Here is a 25,381-nt window from a genome sequence, read left to right as displayed (position 1 = left end):
GGGCTTATGAGAGAGAGAGAAAGAGAGAGAAGGAAAAAAACCAAGATTGTGGGCATACTGCATAGCAGCCAAGCTGAGGGCCTTTTTCTTTCCTGCAGCAGACTCTAATCTTACCCCACGATTCTGATTATCCCTTGCCTAGAAAAAAAATTCATGTGAACGAGCATTAGTTCATTTGTATGCCTGGAAAACGGCACTCTTTATTTGATCATTCTCTACCAATCACATGTGAGCTAACTGGTATTATAAAAGCAGCTGCTGCAGACCAGACAGTATATAAAATGACTTGGGGAAAAATATACATGTTAGGTTTAATTTTTCTTTGCTCCTTGATTCTTTGGAAGCCATAGAGATTCAATACCAGAAAGATAATTCTTTCTTCTTTGTTTCAAGAGACATGTTAGCAGGAACATAAGTTAGCCTGAGAAAAGGGAGGAGGATTTGGTACCCTTCATATATTAAAGTCTTACTAAAATATTCCACAACCAGGGGAGTCTGGGTGCCTCAATGAGTTAAGCATCTGACGCTTGATTTCAGCTCAGGTCTTGATCTCATGGTTTGTGGGATCGAGCCCTGTGTCAGGCTTTGCCCTGACAGTGTGAACCTGCTTGTAATTCTCTGTCTCTCTGTCTGTCTCTCTCTCTCTCTGTCTCTCTCATTTTCTCTCTCTGCCCCTTCCCCACTTGTTTTTGCCCTCTCTCTCTCAAAACAAATAAGTAAACATTTAAAAAGTATATTACACAATCAGCGTAGCATTGCAACCAATCAATCAGAAAGAAGCTGGTCGGTGCTAGCACTACCAGAGAGGGTCCTGGCACTCAGGTTTCATGTGTCCCAGTTTCTTGGGCTTGGACGAGGTCCCATGCATTCTGAGGGAAGGGCCAGGGTGATAGCTTGGTAGGAAGGAGCCACTGCAAGAATGCAGGACTGTGGGTGTTTACCAATAAGTTTTCAATGTTTTATGGTATAATTTCCAACCAAGATTAGTCCTATCTTTTTATCTATTGAGTCATATCTATCTTTGTGACACCTGGAAACATGGAACCAAAGGGACCAGAGTTAACATCTGTCTACTTGGAGAGGATCACAAGGTTACCCGAACCCATCACAGAACAGATGGCTTTACCTTCCAGGAGCATCCCCTTTCTCATCAAACCACACTTCCTCTCCAGACACACCGATGAACGTGGACTTGATGAGGAACTCCAAGAGTTTGCTACCATCGATGGGCTTCATGGCATCACAGAGCCCCACGTGGCCTGGGCAGAGGGCATGGTGCATGTTCTGCAGCCCGTGGGCCATGGCGTAGATGGCGTTGATGACAAACCCCATCTTACTGTCCTGGACATAGTTTTCTTCTAAGCTTTCATTGCCTGCAACACAAAAACAGACTGCTACCAAGGTTGCAATAATGAGGTCTAGAAATGCATGGTTAATTCTCAAATGCTTTTCAGAGCTCTCTGAGGAAGGAAAAGCCAAGTCCACTTGTACAAGCCTTGTACTTGTGACTAGCTCTAATTCTATCTGCAAATAGTTTATTCAATTTTATTTTCTGAATTCAATAATGGTTTTATAACATATGAAGCAAACTCCAAGAGGTGAAAATAAAAAACTTTCAAATATTGCAAGGAAATCCTTAAGGAGCAATGAAAATAACTCTTATTCTCTCTTGGCTCATAGAGAGTTATATTAGAAGCCTCCCTATATCATGGTACTGAAAAAGCATTTATAATATCCTCTATGACAATCCACAATCTATAATAACTAAGTTTGTGTATTACCTAAGCCCTGATATTTTCTTTTGATGATTCCACTAATTTTTTCATATCTAGGGCCACAAAAGCCCAGAGTAAAAACTAGGTAGTATAAGTCCTTCCTTATATATAGTTGATAGTATAGAAATATTTGAATCATATTTGCTAATTATTAGAAACTGAGGTAAATTGTTTCCTGGCAGAGTAGTCATACTACACATCTACTTTGAACTTTTAACATTTACCTGTGAATTTCAAAAACCCTACAATCATTTCCACCTATGTCACAAGAGATCAAAAGCTCCTCAATTGCCAAACAAGTTTCACAAGAAGAGTATGGAGTTAAATATGAGCTCCATATCAGAAGTCTAAACTTGAGGTCTTATGTATAAATGAGAAATTTAGAAACCAACTGGATTTGCTGGAAAAAGGATGACAGGTTTGTACAACAAAATCGGTTTGGAATACATCTCTGGCATAATTCAGAGATCGTGTACTTAGTTCCAGAAACTTGCTTCTCTCTACAGTGGGCTATCCCTCCCCTCCCCCTATGCCAAACTGATAGTTTCGGAGGGGGGGGGGTCTATGCTGTGTGTGCTCCAGGTGCTAGAAGCTGGGAAAGGTGGTGAGATCAGCTGTTGATGGGACTGAGAATGGCACGAGGCGACTTGAACCCCCAGCAAGTGGAGGGCTTGCAAGAGAAGGTAAAGAGCTTTAATATTGACGTTATCAAACAACCAGTTGATGTTAATTGCTTGAGCAACTAACTATTCATTTAAGCTCAGGTCATGATTATGGGGTCATGGAATCCAGCTCCATGTCAGGCTCCACACTGAGCATAGAGCCTACTTGGGATTCTCCCTCTCTCTCTCTCTTTCTCTCTCTCAACCGCTCCCTCTCCCCCTCTCTTTCTCTCAAAACTAAATAAATAAACTTAAAAAAAACTTAACTATTCAGATATAGTTGAAAATGTGAAAAAAAAACCCAGTATTTGTATCTATCCTAATCATGAAATACAAAATACTGGGGCCAGACTGAAGAGGGGAGAAATTCAATTTTACCTCATCTTCCAGTGTTGCTTAATAGGAAATTATTAAAACTGTGATTTACTAAAGTAATATTTTCTCAATTGAAAGGATATTTTTTGAGAGGAAATAAAGATTAAGGCAGGCAGAAAGTGTACTCTGAAATCAAACCACACAACAACTATAGAAAGTTATGTAAAGCAGAAAGCAAACATCCTTGCCCAAACTGCCAAGTCATTAAAATAGGGTGACTTATGTCTGTCACCCAGAACCCTTGACTCTTGGTGTTAGTTTCCTTTCCTTCTCTTTTATATTAGGATATAAAGGAAATAAATTAATATCATCTGTCTACTGAGTTTTATTTTTTTAATGTTTATTTTTGATAGAGGGAGACAGAGAATGAGTGAGGGAGAGACAGAGAGAGAGGGAGACACAGAATCCAAAGTAGGTTCCAGGCTCTGAGCTGTCAGCACAGAACTTAATGTGAGGCTTGAACTCATGAACCATGAGATCATGACCTGAGCCAAAGTCAGATGCTTAACCTACTGAGCCACCCAGGTGCCCCTGTCTGGTGAGTTTTAAACCAGGCTTTAAACATTATTAGAAGCCTCTGAGTGCTAGAGCTCTATGTTAAATCTACTAGAATTAAAGAAGTTACCAGGAATTAAAGAAGGGAAAAAAATAAAAAATGAAAAGAAACTGAGAGGCAAAATAACCTTCAATGCAGCAGCCACTTAGAGGTTCCCAGTCAACACTTAACCCACTTGCTTCAAGTGGCAGCTATTAAAGTCAAAGTCAACCCAAGTGCAAACTATAGGAAAATATGAGAATAAAACCTTAGCGTTCTTCATGGAAAATTCTCTACCGGCGCAAGACCACGGAGTTTGTTGTTTTTGTTTGATAACTGCCTTTAAAGATTTATTATATATTTTTTAAATTATGTTGGGGTCTAGTACACATTTTTTAAGCTGTGGCTTGTCTAGTAGACATATTATACCTAAGCATTGAGGTTATAACTGTTCTTGGATTTCTTGAAAATCAATAATTTCATTTTGAACCTTATTTAGAGTGATCATATAACTTAGTGTCCAAACTCGGTCACTCTTGAGAGTGAAGTGGTATTACTCTGGAAGCACCAGTGTAAACAAGACAGACTGGTCAAGCAGTGACACATTTCTTGAGCCATGCTAGGCTCTAACACCCATGATGTTATTATGGGTAATATATTACATATATAAAATACATGTATATATACATATGTATATATATAATAAAAATCAGTGGACTCTTGTCAATTTTAACTAATTTTACATTTATCTAATGCTAATGGGAAATATACACATTAATGCTAGCTGCTATTTTTTGGATTGTTTATTCAATGCTCAAATAAGGAGTTCATGCTAATCCTGCCACATAGATATTAATTTCACCATTTACAAGTGAGGAAAGAGCAGTGGTATCCAAATGCCCTCCTGATCTTTGATCTCTCTGTTACACTCCATGGCAATGTGGTTGCAGATACAGGAATCTACAGAAAAGGCACTTTTCCGGTGACTGAGGAGAGGGCATCCTGCTGTGCACCAGTATCGTCATCAAGCTGGTCTGAGGCTTCTCCCTAGGATCCTTTCTGATGTGCACAGCTGTCTCTCTGACTAGAAGTACTGACACCTAATCTTCTAATGGCAGTCTATAACAAAGAAGCCCATCCTGTTAATATTTAGCATACGGAGAGCCAGGAGGCAAGGAAAATGTTTTCAGGAAATATTTGTAATTCACACACCTTTCCAAAATAAGCACCAACAGTTTGTGTGCCTGTGTAAATCTGAAGTGAGTGCATGCACTTCCCTACCCTGAAAGTCCACTGGGTCTGCACATGGAGGAGGTACCACCATCAGAAAGAACTCCCCTCCAGCTACTACCCCAGCTCAGTAGGAACTAGCAGTTAGGAAAGTGCAACATTAGAGTCGGAATTTGTCTGGACTTTACAGGACCATTTTCTTTGCCATAGCAACTGTCTCAGGTAACGGTGCAAGGATCTATCACTGAACAAACAGAATATGTCGCAGGTTTTCTGTTTCCCCCACATCCTATATTTTCATGACCAGTGAATAGAGAATTCAAACTAATAATATTGTCACTTGGTGGGAAGGTGAAAACTCTGTGCTTCCCTGAGGTTTAGTGCCTTTTCATCGCACTAATCTCAGAGTTTATAGTAAGAAGGAGATTTTATGATTCATTTTTCTGTGGTGCATTAACTGTTATGGACCACCAGGGTATCATTAAATCATTAGCTTTTCTAATACACTAAATGGAATAAAATAATTGTAGTTGCCTGTGTTTATTTACTTTCAAAAGAATACCTGTCTAACTACTTGAGTGGATTGTGCAAATAGCTGCCTTGATTCTAAGCAGTAATCTTGTTCTTATTGCTAACGCACGACAAGGGCTGCAAATTGCCGCCTGAGTGAGGAGCACACAGAGCCTCCTCCATGGGGGTAGGAACTGACTGTGGGGCCTCTGCAAACACGGCTGTGGGGAGAAGGGTCAGTGAGTCTACCTGCTGCCGTGTAGGATGGCTGTTCTGTAGAGCTACACCGCTCTAGCAGAAAGAACTCTGCCCCGGGCACAGGAACCTGCCCCAGGCCTCTAGAACCCGGAGGCAGTTCTGCTAGAACACATTAACAGTACGTTTCCAACAAGCAAGGAACATAGATAAGGGCCAAGACCTCCTTGGATCCTGGTTTCCCAATTTAAAAAAAAAACAACCACAAGTGTATCAGATTATCTTTCTGAAGATCTGTTGCTCTTCTGAAGTTTCTGTGCTTTGCTTTGATCTTGTATCTTGCAAGCTTGCCAAATTAATTAATTAATTCTATTTTTAATAAATTCTTTTTGAGTGTTCTAATTATACAGTCACATTACTAATAAAACATTTTATCCTCATCTGTTTAACTCCTGGCTCTACTTCTACAGGAACTTGGCAAAGCCTTCACATAGCTTATCTTTTTTTTTTTTTTTTTTTTTTTTTACGATTTACACAACTCTATGAGATAAGTCCTATTTTCACTGCTTTACACATATGAAGACGAAACTTAAGTCACAATGGGGGAGAATGTCTCTCTTCCCCTTCAGTTAATGCTGCGGTTGACAAAACTCCCTATTGAGTAGCACCTCAGGTCTTTGACTCACCAAAAGGGATGAGAAGAGTGATTTGTTTTATTGGGGTACTGAAACAAGAAACTGGGCATGCTCAGCTCCATCCTTGGCTCTCTCCTTTGGAGCCAATAACCTGATGATACTCAAAGGTTCTGGTTAGTCTCCGGCTTGAGAAGATGCGGGTTTTCACTGTGCAGCTCTGCCAGTAGGATAAACGGGTTAACCTCTCTAATTCCAGGATCAAGTAGGGAAGTCTATCTTGACCACATACCTGATCTCTGCCCCTAATCTAGTTGGGCTTTGTGTTTTTCAGTTAGTTTTTTTGTTAACTTAAAAAAATTTAATTGAGCTATGTATAATTCACATGTGTTAAAGTGCAGAAATTTTTATTATACAGATCAATAAATGTTTACAGAGGTCCATCCCCATGTAATTGCTGCCCACGACTTAGAGCATGTCCAGAAGGCTTTCTTTTATTTAAAGATTCCTAAATGTATCCCAGCAATGTTTGTAATTTTTCAGTAGGCAGAACCTAGGTATTTCATTTTTATTATACTGCAATGATCAGTATATTTGAAAAAAAATAAAGTTATTTATTGCCAGTGTGTAGAAACACTCTTGATAGTTACATTTTGGTCTTGTATACTGCAAGCTTACCAAGTTAATTAATTAATTCTATTTTTAATAAATTATTTTGAGTTTTCTAGTTATATAGTCACATCACTAATAAAACATTTTATCCTCATCTGTTTAACTCCTGGGTCTACTTCTTAGTTGGCTCAAATTTGGGAAGGAAGTGCATTGTCTGTCCCACAGAAGTCCCAGCTGGTAAGCACAGAGGCGGTGGCCTCCAGAGCGGGGTCTGGTCCCTGCCAAGTGGCACTATGCATGCGAGTGTCAGCTTTATCCAATTGCTGGCGAAGTCCCATGGCAGACGAGACATTTGTTAGCCAAAGCAATCAGTTTGATATTTATTTTTTTCTGAGTTTTTAATAAGGCTGTCCCAGTTTGAATGCCCAAAGTGAAAAGATAAAGAAAATAGACAGAATATTGACCTGCAATAGAATACGTTTGCTGTGGCTGCTCTACTCCATGAGAACCCCACCACTAGGCATGAATCTAGTCATGTTGCCTTTTCCAATATAGACCCTCAGCCTTAACTTCAAAATAAAAAGAGACAAAACAAGCATTCTTCTATTTCATCATAAAACAAGGAAGTATTTTGGGAAACAGTAGTAAACATAACCATCCTGGAGAAAACATTCTTCTGATTTCTTGGCATTTGTAGCTCTGCACTGCCTCTCTATCTGAAAGCATTATATATTCAATACATAACTGGATACAATCTCAATTCAGATCAAAATATAAAGGGCTGTATTGTTTTATATTGGTAACGTATCAAGCAAAGAAAAGAAAATTCATGTTCCTTTAAATGACCCAAATCTTAGATTAATTAAAGGAAGATTAATCAGGTCATCTTAAAAATAATGACCTCAAAGGACTAAGATGCCCTCAATTTTTTTAAAGACCTGGGCTGCTAAATTTTCTTCATGCTTTTCCAGAGAGCATTAGTGATGAGATTCACAACTGTCTAGGCTTGTCCATGCTCAAGTCTAGGATCTGTGAATTTGTGTTTTCTCTGACTCTATTTTTCTTTTCCCTAAAATGTTTTCTATTCTCACATCACAGAAAAATATGACCCCTCCATTATTTTCTGCTCAGTTTATTAAAATGTAAATTAACTCCTATGTAGGATGGAAGAGAAGAAAGGAAGCTTCATTTAATGGAGTGTATGTTATTATCACTGTTATTATTAGTTGAATTTCTATTGCTTAAACCCCCTTGGTTTTAGCATATGTGAGCAGTACAGACATTTTTATAAATACACCATCACAATCTATTGTTAAGAAAGAAACCCTCCACTTACATGACACATGAACAGTAGGCTCCCTGCAAATTGATGATAATACATGGTAAGCCTTCAATTCCCCAAGAACACAATTGCATTTTCACTAGTTCTTATTGTCAAATAATTGTGGTGTCTATAAAAAACAGACGACAATCGCTGCTGTGTTTGAGTGATGCTGAGGGTCAGTCAGCAACATTTAGTTGAACCACAGGGATAGTTCAGAGGAAATGAGGGTGGCTTGCCATGTGCCTTTACCTTTATTATGGATCTGGCAGAAAACGCTGTCGTGGAGTTATGAACCACTCCCTTTGGAGTCACTAATCTTTGCGGGGGTGCGGTAAGCATTTGGCAGGTAATCAGAGAGAGAAAGTATGTTACGGAGAGCTAGACACTTTAACCACTGTGGAAAGTTAGAGTGTGGTTAAAATTCATCAGCTACCAACTCTCTTCTCAACAATGTGCTGGGTCGGAATCCTTGCCTCTTCCTCTGGGCTTCTATCAAACTCTAAGAAGGCACATCTACACTCATAGCACCACTTCTACTTTTTTGTGGGTGATGGGAAATACGCTTTCTTTAACATATGTAAGGGAGTTCCACGATTTAATGGTATTCTGGCCTATTTTGGGTTCCTTTCAATGATGTTTAGAGTACCTCTAGTTTATGTTGCAGTGTTTGGATTAAACTAATAGGTTAGGGTGTATTTTGCAGAAATACAAGAGCTATTTGTAAATATTCCACTGATCTCTGACTTATTTAATTAGGGCCTAACAGCATTTTTTTTGTTAGCCAATACAAAATCGTATTTATTACAAAAACAAAACTATAAAATTATATGACATTAGTATTTTAATTCCACTTTTATAATTGACTTCTTATTAATATAACATGGTATCTATAACTGGACAAAATACCATACATAAAAATGTATACTTTGGGACATATTAAAGAATTTCATATCCTTCAGCCTTTTCCTTGGAATTTATATCCCAAGTGGATAAGTTGGGAGCCTGGAATAGAAGCCATATCATGTTGTAAACAGACTCTGGGGTTTAAATATAGGTTATAAGGTTTATTACCATACCTCTTTACTTAAGAATGAAATATACTATGGATTTTAATTCAGGGTTCATATCACTATTAGTGGATATTTTATGTCGATATTTTAAGTAGACAATAGCCTATGTAGACAACAACACTATCTGTCCCAAACTTGCAATGATTGGATTTCTTGAGTGGCATATTGCTTTTTATGTGGTGTCTCCCAACAAAATTTCTTAAAAGAATTGAATTTGGAATTCCTATGGCTCCAATAAGACCTCATGGCTAGTGAGACTTTAGTCAATATGTGTCACAGAAATTGGAAGAGTAGTTTCTAAGATTAATGTTGCCAAGAGCACATAGGAAAAGAATTCTTAGCAGAGCCAGTTAATAAAACGATTACAGGGTGCAGACTTTATGCAAATCTGCTTGGAGGTGAACTGCTTTGCTCAGGTTATATTGGGCATATTTATAGAAACAAGAATGCCAAATATAGATTCTATAAGAAGGACCTTCCTTAAGAGGCCACAGGGATGATTTGAATCTATTAAAATGATATTCAGAAATGGAATATAAGCACTATACTCTAGTTGGTCAAATTGTTCCTCATGAAGTATAAGTTAACAATTCTGAAATAGCTGTATATTAACCAAGGTTGAACAAATAAACAAATGTATGGCAGATGGTAGGAGCCAAACTTATCACAGTTGGAGTCAGAGGTTATAGATAAGCCTTGATATAAATAAACCATGTGGTACAAGAATCATACTGAAGGCAATAGATGAATTTAAGTTCAGTTTAATATAGATATTGAATTTATATAGGAATAATTATACATATATATTTAAGTGTGGACTGGGGTACATATATTTCCCAGCTTAGTGGGCTGAAGCATTAAGACCCCAATAGCAACAAGCATACCCAGTGCCCAGGTCTTGGTTTCTAATACAATTCTCTAATAAAAAGAATCAGGATCCTTTTGGAGAAATAAATAATTGTAGGGCTGGGGCAAGAAATATACGAGCTGAGCCTAGAGCATACTGTAGTACCAGAAAGTTAGGAAGTACTTAAAAAACAAAAGAAGAAATATATGTCAGAAGGATACTAGAGCCAACAGAAAGACACCAAAAGGTGTTTCCCAAAGCTGAACCATATAAGCAACAAAATAAATAATATAGTATTGATTATAACACAAAGCATAAAATAAACTCAGAAGTCTGTGCTCTGGGCTCCTGGGTGGTTCAGTCGATAGAGCGTCCAACTTCTGCTCAGGTCATGATCTTACGGCTTATGAGTTTGAGCCCCCAGTAAGCTCTGTGCTGACAGCTCAGAGCCTGGAGTCTGCTTCAGATTCTGTGTGTCCCTCTCTCTCTCTCTGCCTCTTCCCCACTTGTGCACGTGTGCACACACACTCTCTATCTCAAAAATAAATAAACATAAAAAAAAGAAGTCCTTGCTCATATACAATAATTATTAAATTTAAAAAAATTAAATGGGAGAGAGGAGACAAATCTATACATAAAAATTTCAAAAGATTTATACCCTCCCCTCAAGAAGGTGGAGAATAATTCCCCATCCTTTAAGTGTGGGATACACTTAGTGGCTTGATTTCAAAGAGTACAGCATTAAAAGGGCTATAAAAAGAGAGATCTGGTAAACACTACCTTATCCAAATGACCAATGTTAACAACATTGGTAATAAATTGATAGGGTGTACTCTTTGTTTTACTGTTTATTTTTGAGAGAGAAAGACAGTGCAAGTCGGGGAAGGGCAGAGAAAGAGGGAGACACAAAATCTGAAGCAGTCTGCAGGCTCTGGCCTGTTAGCACAGAGCCCGACACAGGTCTCAAACCCACAAATAATGAAATCATGACCTTAGCCAAAGTCATGGGGCGCACCCCCTGCCCCCAGCCTCGGCCAACCCCCGGTAGGGTTTACTGTTATTATGTTGTATGGAGAAAGACACATCACCTCTGTGGTCTTCCTCTCCAAACCCATAATCCCAGTCTGATTATGAGAAATACATCAGTCAAACTTAACTTTAGGAACACTCTACAAAATACCTGACTAAATCTCCTAAAAGCTGTCAAGGAAATAAAAACCAAGAGAAGTTCAATAATTGTGACAACCGAGAGGAGTCTAAGGAAACAAGAGAAAAGAATATAATGTTATATCCTGGATAAGATCTCGGAGTAGAAAAAAGGAAAATGATGAAATATGAAAAAATATTTAGTTCAGCTAATAATACTGTGCCAATGTCGGCTCATTAATTTTGGCAAAAGTAACATAGGAAATTTCACAACGGGAGAAACTGAGTGTGGTGTGTATAAGAGCTCCCAGACATAAATTTTCAATTTTTATTTAAAAATATATATATCATCTTATCCACCTCACAATGACTTATGAAAGTGGTGATATGACTATGTCCAGATTACTAACAGAAAATCCAGGGTCGAATGACTTGTCCAAGATCATACAGCTGGATAATGGTGGTGACTAGCCTGAGTTCTCACTCTTAAGAGAACTGGTATGATTCCTGAGTTCTCACTCTTAAGTATTATGTTGCTCTGTCTCTTGCTTAGATGTAATCCAAGCATTAATAAATGTTTGTGTGCAAAATAAAATTTGCCCTGATTGTAGATTATGTAATCCATAAAGAGAATGTCCACATATTTCATCACATGGTGAGATTACCATGATTTATTTTACATGGAACATGTTGATATAGAGGCAGAATATTTTCCATGGCCTTTTCACATAGATGTTCCACACATTTACTACATACAGTTAAAAGCAATAGATAAAAATGGTATGGAAAGAAACATGCCACTAAAAATCAATATTCTAGATTCCATGACCCTCAAAATGACCTAGTCACAAGAAACTATTAACTGATTTCCCAGGATTTTATCTGAGTTCCCAAACTATTCCAAGGTCAATCCTTCTAGACACAATTGTGTTTAGCTGGAAGTGTACTTTCTGTTCTGGGAGAAATCAGTCTTTGAGTTTAACTTAAAAATCTAATTAAACAAGTGACTCTTGAGGCAGGCTTATTATCTCAATTGGTAATAATAGTTTGGAAGTCACAGGATAAGAACAAACTTAGAGGGATCTCTACTGTACCATAAGGAACTTTCCCAAGCAACACTCTTGCTCTATGCCTATAGTTAACCTAGACTGCTAACCCAAACTACTGGGGTCAGGTCTTTGCAAACTGACCTTGCTCAAGCTTATCAACACACACTCATCAAAAATGCATTGGAGGAACATATGGACTTTAGCATTGCTGGGCCAGTATTTCTGTTGACTGTGGGACTTTTTTAGTGCTTTATGGGAATTTGGCTTTCTAGGATGCCAGGTGCTACACCATTTTTGGATGATGCCTCAATCATGGGATTCAGTTCCACTGAAGTAATTAAGCAATGTATCAAGATTTTTCCCTCATGGCTTCTAGTTATTCTTAGATAAGGGTATATGAGACAAACACAAATGTGGTCAAGATCATTTGTACCCAAAGTAGACTTTTTCTTGGGTAGCAAAGCCAATTATTTTCACTTACGACTTGGAATTCAGATGAGGTATATGTATGTTCCTCACCACCCCTTAATGAATCCATTTGATTCTCAAAACCATATAAACAAGTGTCCAAATCTAGAGAGAAGGACAAGAACACTAATTACCAAGGTTCAAAATTGAGATAGCAGAAATAATGGGCAGGATTAGTCATTACCAAGACAAGATTGAAGGAATGAGCAATGTATACCTGAACCTCATCATAAAGGTAGGAGAAGTCTAGACTGGTATACTAGATTTAAACCAAAGCCTGTGTAATTTGAGGATAATCCTGGATTTAGGTGTAAAATTGAGTGATAGTAGTACTCTTTCTTACTGTGTGTGTGTGGGGGGGGGTGCGCACAGGCACATATTCCTTTGAATGTGCTTGCTCATGTGTTGGGTTAAATAGCTACATGTGTGCATTCAAAGTATTGTATTATTTTGAGGCCTGATATTCTGAAGCATTCTTCAAATGAACTTAACATAAAAAGAGGAATCCTCCTTTCTTTTAACACAAGGCATGCTGTGTTGTCACAGTACTCTGGGTGAGGTTAAAAATATGGCATTAGTCTCCCTTTGCTCATTTCTTTCATAGCTAGGAACAAAAAGTCAGAGGTGGAGATTAATTTCACCCTTTACAAGGGATAAGAATGCCAATGTAGGGATTATTTTGGTAAGAAATGATCACTGGAACGAAGGCTCATATATTCACCCTGTATATGCTCAGAAATATTTTGGAAGGATAAACCAGGGAAGAGATTGATCAACATGACATTGCCACATTGATCAAATATGACAGCTTCTTCTAGTGGTGAGGTCAACATAAAACCCATTAAAAGCATCTTCTCTAAGAACATTTGGAATTGATTTTTCAGTTGTGCCCCGTAAAAGATCTCCAAACTATAAAGTGAAGGCAGCAGTGATTTCTCTTTCCTCTGCAACTGCTGAATCAGAATCACCAGGTAAGTCTACAACTGCTCATGTAGACTGGAACAGCATAGAAATGTATTTTTTAAGTTAGATTAGACCAGGAGAAAAAGCTTGTTTTATGTACAAGGGATACTGTAGTTTATTGGTAACTCTCCATTGCCCCTGGCTTCCTTGAATATGATGAGGTCACAGGTTAGCTTCTATGCAGAGTAAGGATAACTGGGGTGGGGGGGGCATTTTTCTGACAGAAATCCATCCACCGCAACACATCTCCTATTTCTACTGTCAGTTACAAAGCCACCATTATATTGTCAGAATAAACTCCATCTACAATAGAAACACACCTTTCTTGTTTCCATGCAGTAATAAAAGTTATTTGGAAATTGTCTTCTACCTTATCTCAATATTTCTCATAGTGAATGACTGACAGCTCAGGAGTAGGATCATAGTCTAACTGAGGCTTGATTATTATTGATGGTGACTAGAATACACTTGAAAACATTCAAAGGGAAACCTGATGTGATTACTATAACTTATTAGTTGAGATTATTGAATAAAAACTGTAATATAAATGAAGTATTTATTTAATACATTAGTCAAATTAGGAGCTCTCAATATCTGTAAAAATAAAATAAGAAGCTATGGATAAATGAATATTGGGAATTCAGGCAATTATTTCAGTCTGAAGCAATAAGTGAGAAAGTTATTCAAATCTCTTAAAAGATAGAACCAAAATTATATTCCATTTTAAGCTTATGAACTCAGTGTTGGAAGTGAATTGTTTAAAGCTCATATCCATTCAATTTTCTGAGGGGATAAAGATACCTGGAATAATAAGAATTTTTAATATATTTTAAAGTAAAATTTCCATGGTAAAGCAAACTTATGTATTCATTTACCAGAATAAGAATTTAATACTGTGGTGACTACATTCTCATTTTGAAAATCACTCAGTCATCCATGGTACACATCCCATATGTTGAATTCTGTGTTGCTTGTAAATTTTAAAGAGTGAAATTGTGCAGACCCATATCTAAGGACAAGAATTTAATCAATCACTATAAAGTTCTAGGGAGCCTTCATGCAGGAGGTTGGACATAAGACTGTCATTAAGCAGGCATAAGAGGTAAAAAAGAAGAAGAGGGAGGGGCTTCCTGATACAAATATTGACAGAGACACAAATACACAGTGTGGAGGAAGCAATAAAAACCTAAGCCTTTATTAACTTGGCTAATAAAGACACCAATAATACTAGCTGTTATTTTTTGAACTTTAAATAGCCAGTCAGAGAGTTTTAGATGAAGCAATAAGGCAAAGGGAGTCCCAATAGGCTTTCAGTACTGAAACCTCAGGCTTCTTTCTAGCACTATCACTCCTTTTCTAAACGTATCTCCTAGATGGTTTTCCAGTTCTCATGACTATTGAAACATGTACAAACCCATGAGTCTTATTCTAACTCAGTGACACCAGTGAGGTCCTGAGGAAGATAGAGAAGCTAAGCAGACAAATGCAGAAATGTTAATATTTTCCTCTAGTTAGTTGGGGCTTAGACCTCAAATCAAATTCAGAATTATGAAGCTTGGGCTAGGACACATAAAAGGCTGTTAAGTCTGAGCTTATTAGACCCAAGTAATTTCAATCCTGATCCATCTTTTCCATGTCCGTCTAACTCAAACTTTCCTGCTCTCCAAACCTCCAAACTTTGAGCTTGGATTATATCACCACTGAAAAAGTCATTTTACAGCATACCTGACAGAGCCAAGTAAAATGGGGCCATTTTCTTCAATGGTAAAAATATACCAGCAATTGGATAAAGAAACTATGGTACACCTAGACAATAGTATATTATTCAGTGATAAAAGAAAATAACTATTAAGACATGAAGAGACATGGAGGACACTAAAATTACTAAGTGGAGAAGGCTTATATAAAAAGGCTACATACTATGTGATTCCAGCTAACTGGCACTAAGTGACATTCTGGAAAAGGCAAAACCATGGGGACGGTAAAAAGGTCAGTAGTTGCTAGGGGCTGAAGTGGATAAAGAGGGATGAAAAAACAGAGCATAGAGAATTTTGAGGGCAGTAAAAATACTCTATATGATATTATAATGGGGGATATGGATCATTATACATTTGTCCAAACCCATAGAATATACAACACAAAGAGCACGTTACAATGAAACTATAGACTTTGGATCACAGTAATAGATCTGTGTAGATTCAAAAATCATAATAAATGTATCACTCTGCTGCTGGGGAGTGTTGATACTAGGAGAGGCTATGCATTGATGGGAGAAGGGAATAAACAGGAATTCTGTGTACCATCCTCTTAATTTTGCTGTGGATCTGAAATTGCTTTAAAAATAAAGCTGTACAAGATAAATGTTGTACACCAGGCATACTGCCTGTGTTGCCATATCACATACCTCTGGAAGGTATAGTTATCAGAGAATGAAATGGTAATGGTACCCCTAGAGTTCTGCAATGTCAAAGTCCTTCCTGGAACTAGGGAGAGGGTTAGTTAAATAAATTAAGCCAGAAAGGGAGAATCCATGTTGGGATCTTGGAAATAAAAAGTCATGGAAGAGCCATATAGATATCTGTAATCTATCAGTGGCCGGAGATGGTACCTTTATTTATTTATTTATTTATTTATTTATTTATTGAGCAAGCACAAGAGCATGAGCAGGGCAGTGGCACAGGAAGAGGGAGAGAGAGAATCTCAAGAAGGTTCCATGACTAGTGTGGAGCTCAACATGGGGCTCAATTCCACAGTCATGAGATTATGACTTGAGCTGAAATGAAGAGTGAGAAGCTTAACTGACTGAGCTGCCCAGGGGCCCCAAGATGATACCCATTAATGGGCAGGTTCCAGGGCAGAACAAGTTTTTAAGGAACTATGGTTAAGAAGCTACTAGGGAAGGTACTCAAACACAGAAATGTGGAGAGTTAAGTATTGGATTGGGGAGATGATAAATCTGGGAATTCAAGACTAGGAAGAGGGAAGGTGATTCTTGTTGAGTTGAGAGATGTAGCAGATACTATTGGTGCCCAACCCAGATCACATTTCCCAGCGGGAATACTCGTAGCCCTGATATGCTGATAACACCCCCCAGCTATCTGTCTCTATGAAGAATTACTCTCAGACAACTTGGAAATGCCTCATCAGGAAGGCTGCACTCCCCACCACTTCTCCTGCCTGCTAGAACAACTCAACCAAATGACTGACTCTAAAGTCCAAAAGCTGCCCCCCCCCTTGGTAATTCTGTGGTCAATCTGTATTCCAGAGCATACTTGTGGGATCAAACTGAGAAATTGCTAGCTTAACCCCCAGCCCTATCCTGACTTCCTCCCTTTCCTTCTCTTGAGAATATAACTCAATAAATCATTAGCAAAAGAATTGTTGCTTCATACTTTGCTTCTCAGGAGCTCAAACTAGTTAGGATAAGTAGCCTGGAATCCACTAGGTCATAGTTAATAGATTGAAGATGCTAAAAAATCTTTCCAACTTCCCCATTCCACATCAGGATTGATTGTGAGGCACTTTTCTCAATACTGTCAGCTTTGGACCCTTCTAAGGTATCTACTAAAATGAAGATTCCTGGCCTTCATCATAGATCCACTAAAAAAACATCATCATTGTGAGGCCGAGAGCATTCTGGGAGAATCTCATGCTCTTTAAAGTTTAATGATGATAGCCTAGGGCTTAGAGTAGAAAGAAGTTTACTGATAGAAATCAGATGGGTGGACAAATGAAGAGAAGGGGACTGCAGGAGCTAGGCCCCAGACTGAAGCAAAAGTTGAGGGTTGAATACATAGCTAACACAATGTAATGCAAATAAGAGGAAACTCAGTAGGGAAAATGACTTTCCCAGAGAAGGGATTCAGAGCTTGGAAATACCTACTAGAGAATTTTGTGTCCTTTATTAGTTTTCTGTCACTTCCTTGACCTGAAAGTGGAGATAGTGAGACCTTCTACTTAACAACTTATATGTATGTCATGGAGATAGAACCAAACAAGGCTCTGGGTGCTTTAAACCAGTTGAAAAAAAGAGGTATTAAATAAACACAAGTGTTAACACCATTGATACCTTCTTGGATGAGTTTTAAAACCACAGCCAAGTTTTGAAGCCTTACAATATTCATGAGGCTATAACAAAGTTCAAGAGGCATCAGATTTAATCTTCAAAATGTCAGTCAATGAAAGGGAGTTCTTGTTCAATTTCTAAATTATTTCTAACTTAAGGCAGATAGTACCTACAAGATTTCCATAACTGGAGACTCGTATTTGCTTTAAGAGTAAAACTGCATAATGGATAAGTTTTCTCATTAAATTTAGCTGAATTTCAAAGAGAAAAAGCCCTTCAAATAAAGACAAATTCTTTACACAGGAATTCAAGCAAAGATGAGATCTGGTCATGTATCACCAAGACTGTAGAATGGTCTTGGGCTGAGAGAAAATAAGCTTGTCAAGACAAAGGCCTCAAGCTTATGGTGATTTATTAGTGGGAAACAAGGCATCACGGCACACTAATCGCATGTGAAAATGCAGGTAAAGACACATCAGGTGCTTTTCACCGCATATAACCACCCAGTACAGCATATCCACTTTCTCTAGAACTCTTCCACAGCTAGCAAAACAGAGCTGATGGGAAGCATGTATGAGACAGAGTAGCAGATTTTTATTCTGGCCTTAGCTTTTTCATACTGACCAATGTAACTGTAACTCAGTAATTCTGGCTTAAACTTCTCCAAATACATACAGGAAAAATATAGAGTCATCTTTCTAGACATTGTATAAAAAATTACATAGTGTTTGTGTTGCGTAGCTGTGCCCCAGATAGCAAGGGTTTCCGTGTCCAGCTTCCTCGTCTTAAAAAGTAATTTGGATTCTAATTATGCCCAGATGTTTATACTAAGATCATCTATAGGTTAAGAATGGGGCCACTCAGTTATCCATGACTCTCGCTAGCATTCTGGAGACCAGCAAGGATGATTAAAGAGTCCAACATTCTGGTCACTGGTTTTCACTTTCTCATTCCCAAACCTCACATTTGGGTTCATAATTAGGGTCAGATGTACCTATGTATTTCACTTCTTTACCTTTGTTCGTTCTTGTTAGCAATCCTAATTAGCAGTGAAATGGCTGAAGGAGAAGTGATCCAAAGAGAGGAAGAAGAGAAAATCAGCCTAAAGAACAAGGATTTTATTACAACGTATGATTTGTCTTTTCCCCGTTGTATCTTTCTAGGCTTAAAGGAAATAAATATTGGTAAGAGCTGGGCCAAAAAATATGACCAGTAATAAAACATGGATACAATGATCAGCTCCTCGGGGTTTAGGCTTTTGTCTCTGGGTTCTTTCAATTCACTCACAGCCATTGCAGAGATCCTTGGTCCCCATAAGAGAAGGAGCTTAACTCCTTCCTGGGAGCAACATGTGCTCAGTGACAGGAATAGTCTGTCATCAGGAAACCAGAATCTCTCCTATCAGCTGACTCCTACCAATGACAACAGATGATTCAGCAACTTTGTCCACATTACTACCAGGAAATGTAGTACAATCTATTTCTAATTCCTTTCCTGACCATTGTCCCAAATAATATGTACAGAAAAATATTTAGGTTTAATGAAGCATAGTTATCAATAAAAACACTTTTCCCCCCTATTTGGTAATCTAGAAAATAGCTCCTACTACTGAGAACTGTAACAGAGATGGGGAGAAACACTTGCACTTGTGTTAGGGGAGAATCCAAAACAAGCAAGCACATATTTGAGGCAGATCAGTGTCTGTTAAATGCCAGGAACAACTACTCTGAGAGATTATATTCCAAGTCTAGTAGATGGCAGGTGTTGCCAAGATCACTTAACTGAAATCAGACAGTGTATCTTAGAAAGACAATATTCTCTGAAAATAGAGAAAGAGGAGAGACTTTTAACTATTGTGGTAGGCAGAATGGCTCCCTGCAGATGTGCAAATCTCTGGAAATTGTGAATGTTATATTATATGGCAAAGGTACTTTGAAGTTACAATTAAGGTTAAAGGGCCTTACAAAAGGGGGGATTTTTATTTCTGGATTATCCAGGTGAACTCAAGCTAAATCACATAAGCCTTAAAAGCAGAGAATGTACCAAAAGGATAAATTGGAGAGATATGAAGCACAAAAGGAACTCTACCCATCTTTGTCGAGTGACCATATGAACAGCATGAAAAACTATGCAGGAAACTCACAGGAATAATTGCTGGCTGACAGGTAGCAGAGAAACAGAGACCTTAGTGCTACAGCTAAAAGAAAAGAATTTAGCCTACAACCTAAGTGAGATTGTTTCCTATGAGATGCAATGCAAGTCCCAACTAATCCATGCTATATTGAGCCCTCTGACCTACAGACTGTGTGATAATAAGTGGGCATTATTCCAAGCTGATAATTTTGTGGTCATGTGTCAAGGCAGCAGTGAAAAATCAATACACTTCTCATTGGCTGATATACATAAGTGTATTAGCCTCCAGCCACCTACAGAAAGTAGATAAGAGATCCTCATGGAGCATACAATTAGCTTTCATAAAATCTACCATCACAATAAATAATGTAGTGATCTAAGGATGCTTAACTCTGAGTATTTAAGAAATAAAGAAATGTTCATTTCTCTGAAATGTTAACTAGACTGTGTGTTGTCTCCACTCTAGGGCTATGATTTTTTTTCTAATTTCTAAGCCATCACACACATTGGAGTTCCAGTTTTCAACCAACCAGCTCACTTCATGAGCATGGGCCATGCTTCAAGAGGGGTTGTTGACGAGACTATATTTTTTTAATGGCACTTACCACCAGCTCAAAATCATTTTCAAAAATAAACATGTTTGAAGTTTAAAATATTTCTTTTAATAAAAAATGGGATAAACGGAAATCTATATATTTATACTCTTCTTACCTCCCAAATTTCCAAATCTTATGGAAAGGGCATTAAGACTCTCATTTTGCAACTGAAGAAACTGACCTTGCCCCCAGCTCCATAACTAGTAAGCAACATACTGGAGATGGAAATTCACTCTATCTGTGTCTTAGGACACAGGGACACAGGGAATCTTTTCTAGTTAATAATTAATTACATCTCCTGCTATGACAGGCTTCTGACTTTATTAACAGGACTTTAAACTATACGGACACATAAACATGCAAAATAGTGAACTAATCTCTGTTCCTTGATGTATACAATATCTTGCCCATTGTTTCTTGCTCATGATTTATTTGTTTCCAGCTAGGAAAAATACTAGGTATAAAAACACAATATTGTATTATTCTACAGAGATTGATTCTTCCTCCCCTGGTGGGTTCTCTCTGGGCTGGTACAACCCTTATAGCCACGGCCAGGATGGTTGGGACATGGTTCTAAGTGGACTCTGGGATGAGTACATTTTACCAAACATTCCAGGACAGCTGATTGAAAATTCCTGGTAAGTCCTTGAAATCTAATCATAGAGATGCCTAGATTCTGCCAGGATGGTATCCCTCATCAGCTCCTTTTCTGAAAATCCCTCCCCTGAGAGGCAAGGCTGTACTCTCTCTACCTGGGTGAATCTGAACTTCACAATTAGTACATTTTTTATAGCATGGACTTCCCTTTCCTGTTAGTTTCTGTGTCTCACAATTTCTTACATCATTATTTCAGCCTATCTTGTTGTTATATACTCTCAGGCCATGTCACTTAATTGAATCATGTGATTATGTTCCATCACCTCAACCAGACTATAAACTTCTTTGGCACAGAGGTCAGTTTATTAATCTTTTGCACCCCATTGCATGTCATTATGTAATCGCTCAGTGTTGGGGATATGATAGCACAGAATAAACACCTGATAAATTTATTTACATTTAACCCCAAATAGTTGGCAGATCCTGCCTTGTTATTGAATATAGATATTAAGCCCTGTTTATTCTGATCTAAAAATCAAGAAACTTTAAATAAAACAGCATTGTATAAAAATAATTAGTAGAGTGGGAATAATGTCTGGCTGACAAGGCAGTGCTTAGATGTGGGTAAGAGAGGGAAATGAATAAGAAGAAAAAATATTTTTTTTGACCCAAGATAAAATTGAAGTTGTAGTTAAACAACAACATGGCTATAACATGTTAAGGGTTGGTTATGAATGATATAAAATTTATAATGTAGAAAGGACAAGTAAAAACAAATTTGATAAGGTGATGGGAATGTAAGATGATTCTTATAAGAACAGTAAAAAGATCAGCGGTTGTCAGGGGCTGGGGGAAGTGAGGTGGGTTGATGAATAGGCATAGCATAGAGAAATTGAGGGCAGTAAAAGTACTCTTTATGATACTGTAACTCATGTAAAGTCCAACACCAAGAGTAAGTCTTAATGTAAACTATGGACATTGGGTGATAATGCCATCAGTATAAGTTCGTCAATTATAAGAAATATTACCAATGTGGTGGGGGGTGTTGATAAGGGGACAGGCAATGTATGTGGGGGCAGGAAGTATACAGGGAAATCTGTGTATCTTCCTCTTAATTTTGCTGTGAACCTAAAATTTCCCAAAAAAAAAAAGTCTGAATTAAAAAAGAAAAGTCATCAAAAAAAGAAGGGCAGGGGGAGACACAGATTTTCTCTGGAAACTTCTTTGTCTCTTGAATTATTTCCCAAACTTAAAAAAAAAATGATTGTACCTAAAACCACCAACAAAAGTTCTTTTCACAGGAAAAGTGGAAACCAATGCATCACGAATCTTCAAAATTTTCCTTCCCAACTAGTAGATTTGAAGTGATGCACAGTATTCCTAATTGCTAAGTCATGACCATACATCCATTTCTTCTTCATTCAAGAAACTTCCTGCCTCACAATTTGGTAAACCAGCTTTGTAGTTTATATAGTTTTGTACTGTTTTTACTCCTGAAGTTAAGAAAAAGTTTCCTTAACATTGACATGATAGGTTGGTCAGGAAGAACATGTGGGAAATTTGAGAAATAATTTGTAAGGAAATTATTGAAAAGTTATATTCCAAAGTCTAAGGATATTCACTTTTGGTACCACTCTCTGTATCTATAAATCTCCAATCACTCCTTCTGAGGCACCCAAACTCTCATCATTGTATTCATGATGCACTTTCTCCACAGTATCCTACCTCAGCCAAGAAAAGAGGAAATCACAGAATCGTAACTGTTCTGGGCCCTAGTCCTTCACAAAATATGTGAGCTCATTCCTTAGGGCCCTGTCTTCCACTGTAGAACCTGTGACACCATTCACATGTGTCCATCGAAGAAAGCCCTGATCATATAATAAGTAATAGGAGCTTTAAGACAGTGAGACAGTTGGACCAGGAAATCTCTGAGTGGTGCGCAATTTCATCCTTCATCCATTCATTCAACTCAGTGTTTTATACACTCATCTTGTCACTGTGGTTGGTGAGGGAGAGAATGCAAAAGGGTACCACAACTTTTAAGGAAACTGTGGTTTAAGAGAGAAATTTGACAATCACTGTAAGAAACACAGAGACTCTTCAGAGACAATTCGAAGATGAGCAGGTAAGAGATGGTCCAAGGTGGGGTGAGGTGGAGTTGGGAGGGTCCAAATTGACACCACTCATGTGGTGTTTACCAACAGAGGGACAGGTTAGTCTATCTAATGTCATTGGCCTTGCCTGACCTACTGGAGATGAAGGTCACTCAGGTCCAAGCTAGTATCCTTCTTGAAGTCATGGGATCCTTTCTCCTCAGGTATGAAATCAAAAGTGCTAAAATTCCCCTAAGCTCAGTATCCTGGAAGCTTGTGAATATACGCAACTTGGAAGATGGAAAATGCAAAAGAACAGAAAGAAATACCAGTTAAACTTCTTGACCAATATGGAAAAGATATAATGATTTAATAATTATGAAATATAAGATGGATATTATATATCATGAATAGATTAGTAAATGTTTACATAAAGAGATAGGTAACATCATTAACACAATATTTCTATATAAATATTTGTATAAGAGCATCACATAATTTATGTCATTAAATTTTAATCTTTGCCCTTTAACATTGGTAAATACTTCCCATGTTATGGATGAGGCAGCTAACGCCACAAAATGTTAGAAAAATTTTGCAAAGTTACACATATTGAGGAGTAAAGTCAGAAATCAAATAGAGGTCTACTAATCCTACTGTACAGAACAGGCTAGAGTAGCAGTAGGGTGTGTCTGTGTATTTTAAAGAAGCTTAAGGACAGTAGGTCACACTTCTATTTTAATTGTAGCAATGCTTTAATTAGCAATACTGTCCAGAGAGACATTTTAAATCTAGAGAAAAATATAAGTAACTGTGATTACAGAAAATCTCATCTCATATCTGGCATGTTATAATTGCAAAAGAAGGTAGTTTCAAATGTTTTGCAGTCTTGCACTGTACACAGGTGTGGCCAAAGAGAATATGATTTATTTTTATGAGCAGCTGCCCCTAACCAAGATAAATAAATGCAGTGTGAAGCAGGCACTATCCCTCGATCTGTGAGGTGCCTGGAATTCTTGCCTATGAGAATCCAGCCCTCATGCTTCCACCAGCTTCAACAACTACCTGAACTTTAGTCATCCTACTCTAAACCCCGCTGTGGGGATCTCTCTTCATGTATCCATGTTTAAAGTCTTTTGTTTATCTTCATCAAAGAGGAACTGGGGAAAGACTGGGGAGAGGTGGGTCACCCTGAATTATCTGATTCTCCCCGGATGCCTTGGGAAGAGCCCTATAGAAAGAACTATTTAGGGGAGGTATTCAATCCTCCAGTGAGCTTGGATAGCTGACTGCATGACCCCCACTGCTGTTTCTCCTTCTACATTTGAAATGCACTTAGTCATCATGACCTTGGCCCACCTTTAAGATGTTATAGGAAATAGTTTAATAAGCTATGTTTACAGTTTTCATATACATAATGTTAAGAATAGTGTTTAGGATATTACAAAGTCTTAATCATGGCCCTGGGAGAAAGTTACCTCAGGACTCTGTACTAGGATGAAGTATCATAAACAACTAATGTATTTGTATCTTTGGACACTGTGGTTCAAAGCCATATTTGTTGCCCATCTCTAGCCACAGAACATAATCTCATAACATGTATTATTTTGTCTCTAATCGTATCTTTGACTTTGATTTTTTTCCCTACCTTTATTCTAGAAAATTTCCATATTTTAAAAAGTCATGTTGAGGGCACCTGAGTGGCTCAGTAAGTACGCTAACTGTCCAACTTTGACTCAGGTCATGATTTCACAGGTCTATGAGTTAGAGCTCTGCATCAGGCTCTGAGCTGTCAGAGCCTGGAGCCTGCTTCAGATTCTGTCTTCCTCTCTCTCTGCCCCTCCCTTACTCACACTCTATCTCTCTCTCTCTCTCAAAAATAAACATTTAAAAGAAAACCTTATAGAAATAAATTATGATACATAGGTATATCTTCAAAAACAATTTAGCTTCTTTTCGACAAACTCCATTCTAAGAGTCATGTGACCACTTCCCTAACTTGTCACATAACTGCAGACTCTAAAACTTACGATCTTTTGGCCTAAACTTACCTACAAACTGAACCACTAATGATGTGGTTTTGAGGACTCAAAGGCCAGGATTGATTTATTGTGGAAAGTTTTTAAAATAAGAAGTACAGGTTTTATAACAAGAATTTTAAAAACAAAAATAAGTTTAACTTCAAGAAAGGACAATCTGACAACACAGTGAAGAAGTCACAGAAGCTAAGAAAACTTTTAAATATTACAAAAGCTGAGAAGACATTCAGCCTCAGTGTTAATATGATAAAAATTAGCATGACACTAATTTTCACATATTATTTTTAAAAAGTATAATGCCTAAAAATAGTGTGCCAGAGGCCTTTGCAGAGAGGGCTGAAGCAGAGAATGGAGGATTCTCTTTTTTAAAAAATTATTTATTTATTAACATTTATATATATATATATATATATATATATATATGGAGAGAGAGAGAGAGAAGCAGGGGAGCAGCAGAGAGAGAG

The 25,381-nt window shown here is 37.8% G+C and overlaps 1 protein-coding gene across 3 annotated transcripts in view; it reads right to left on the bottom strand.

Moving 5' to 3' along the window:
• Positions 1-25,381, bottom strand: part of GRM1 (glutamate metabotropic receptor 1) — a 401,855-nt gene that overhangs the window by 65,612 nt on the left and 310,862 nt on the right. For all 3 annotated transcript variants that reach the window (XM_029945287.1, XM_029945289.1, XM_029945288.1), the window contains exon 4: positions 1,127-1,373. In XM_029945287.1, the coding sequence (XP_029801147.1) occupies positions 1,127-1,373 (247 nt within the window). The remainder of the gene's footprint in view (positions 1-1,126; positions 1,374-25,381) is intronic.

The sequence above is a fragment of the Suricata suricatta genome, chromosome 7 (genome assembly GCF_006229205.1).
Source record: "Suricata suricatta isolate VVHF042 chromosome 7, meerkat_22Aug2017_6uvM2_HiC, whole genome shotgun sequence".
Lineage (NCBI taxonomy): Eukaryota > Metazoa > Chordata > Mammalia > Carnivora > Herpestidae > Suricata > Suricata suricatta.
The sequence above is the reverse complement of the archived record's forward strand: the minus strand, read 5'-3'. Positions and strand labels throughout refer to the sequence as shown.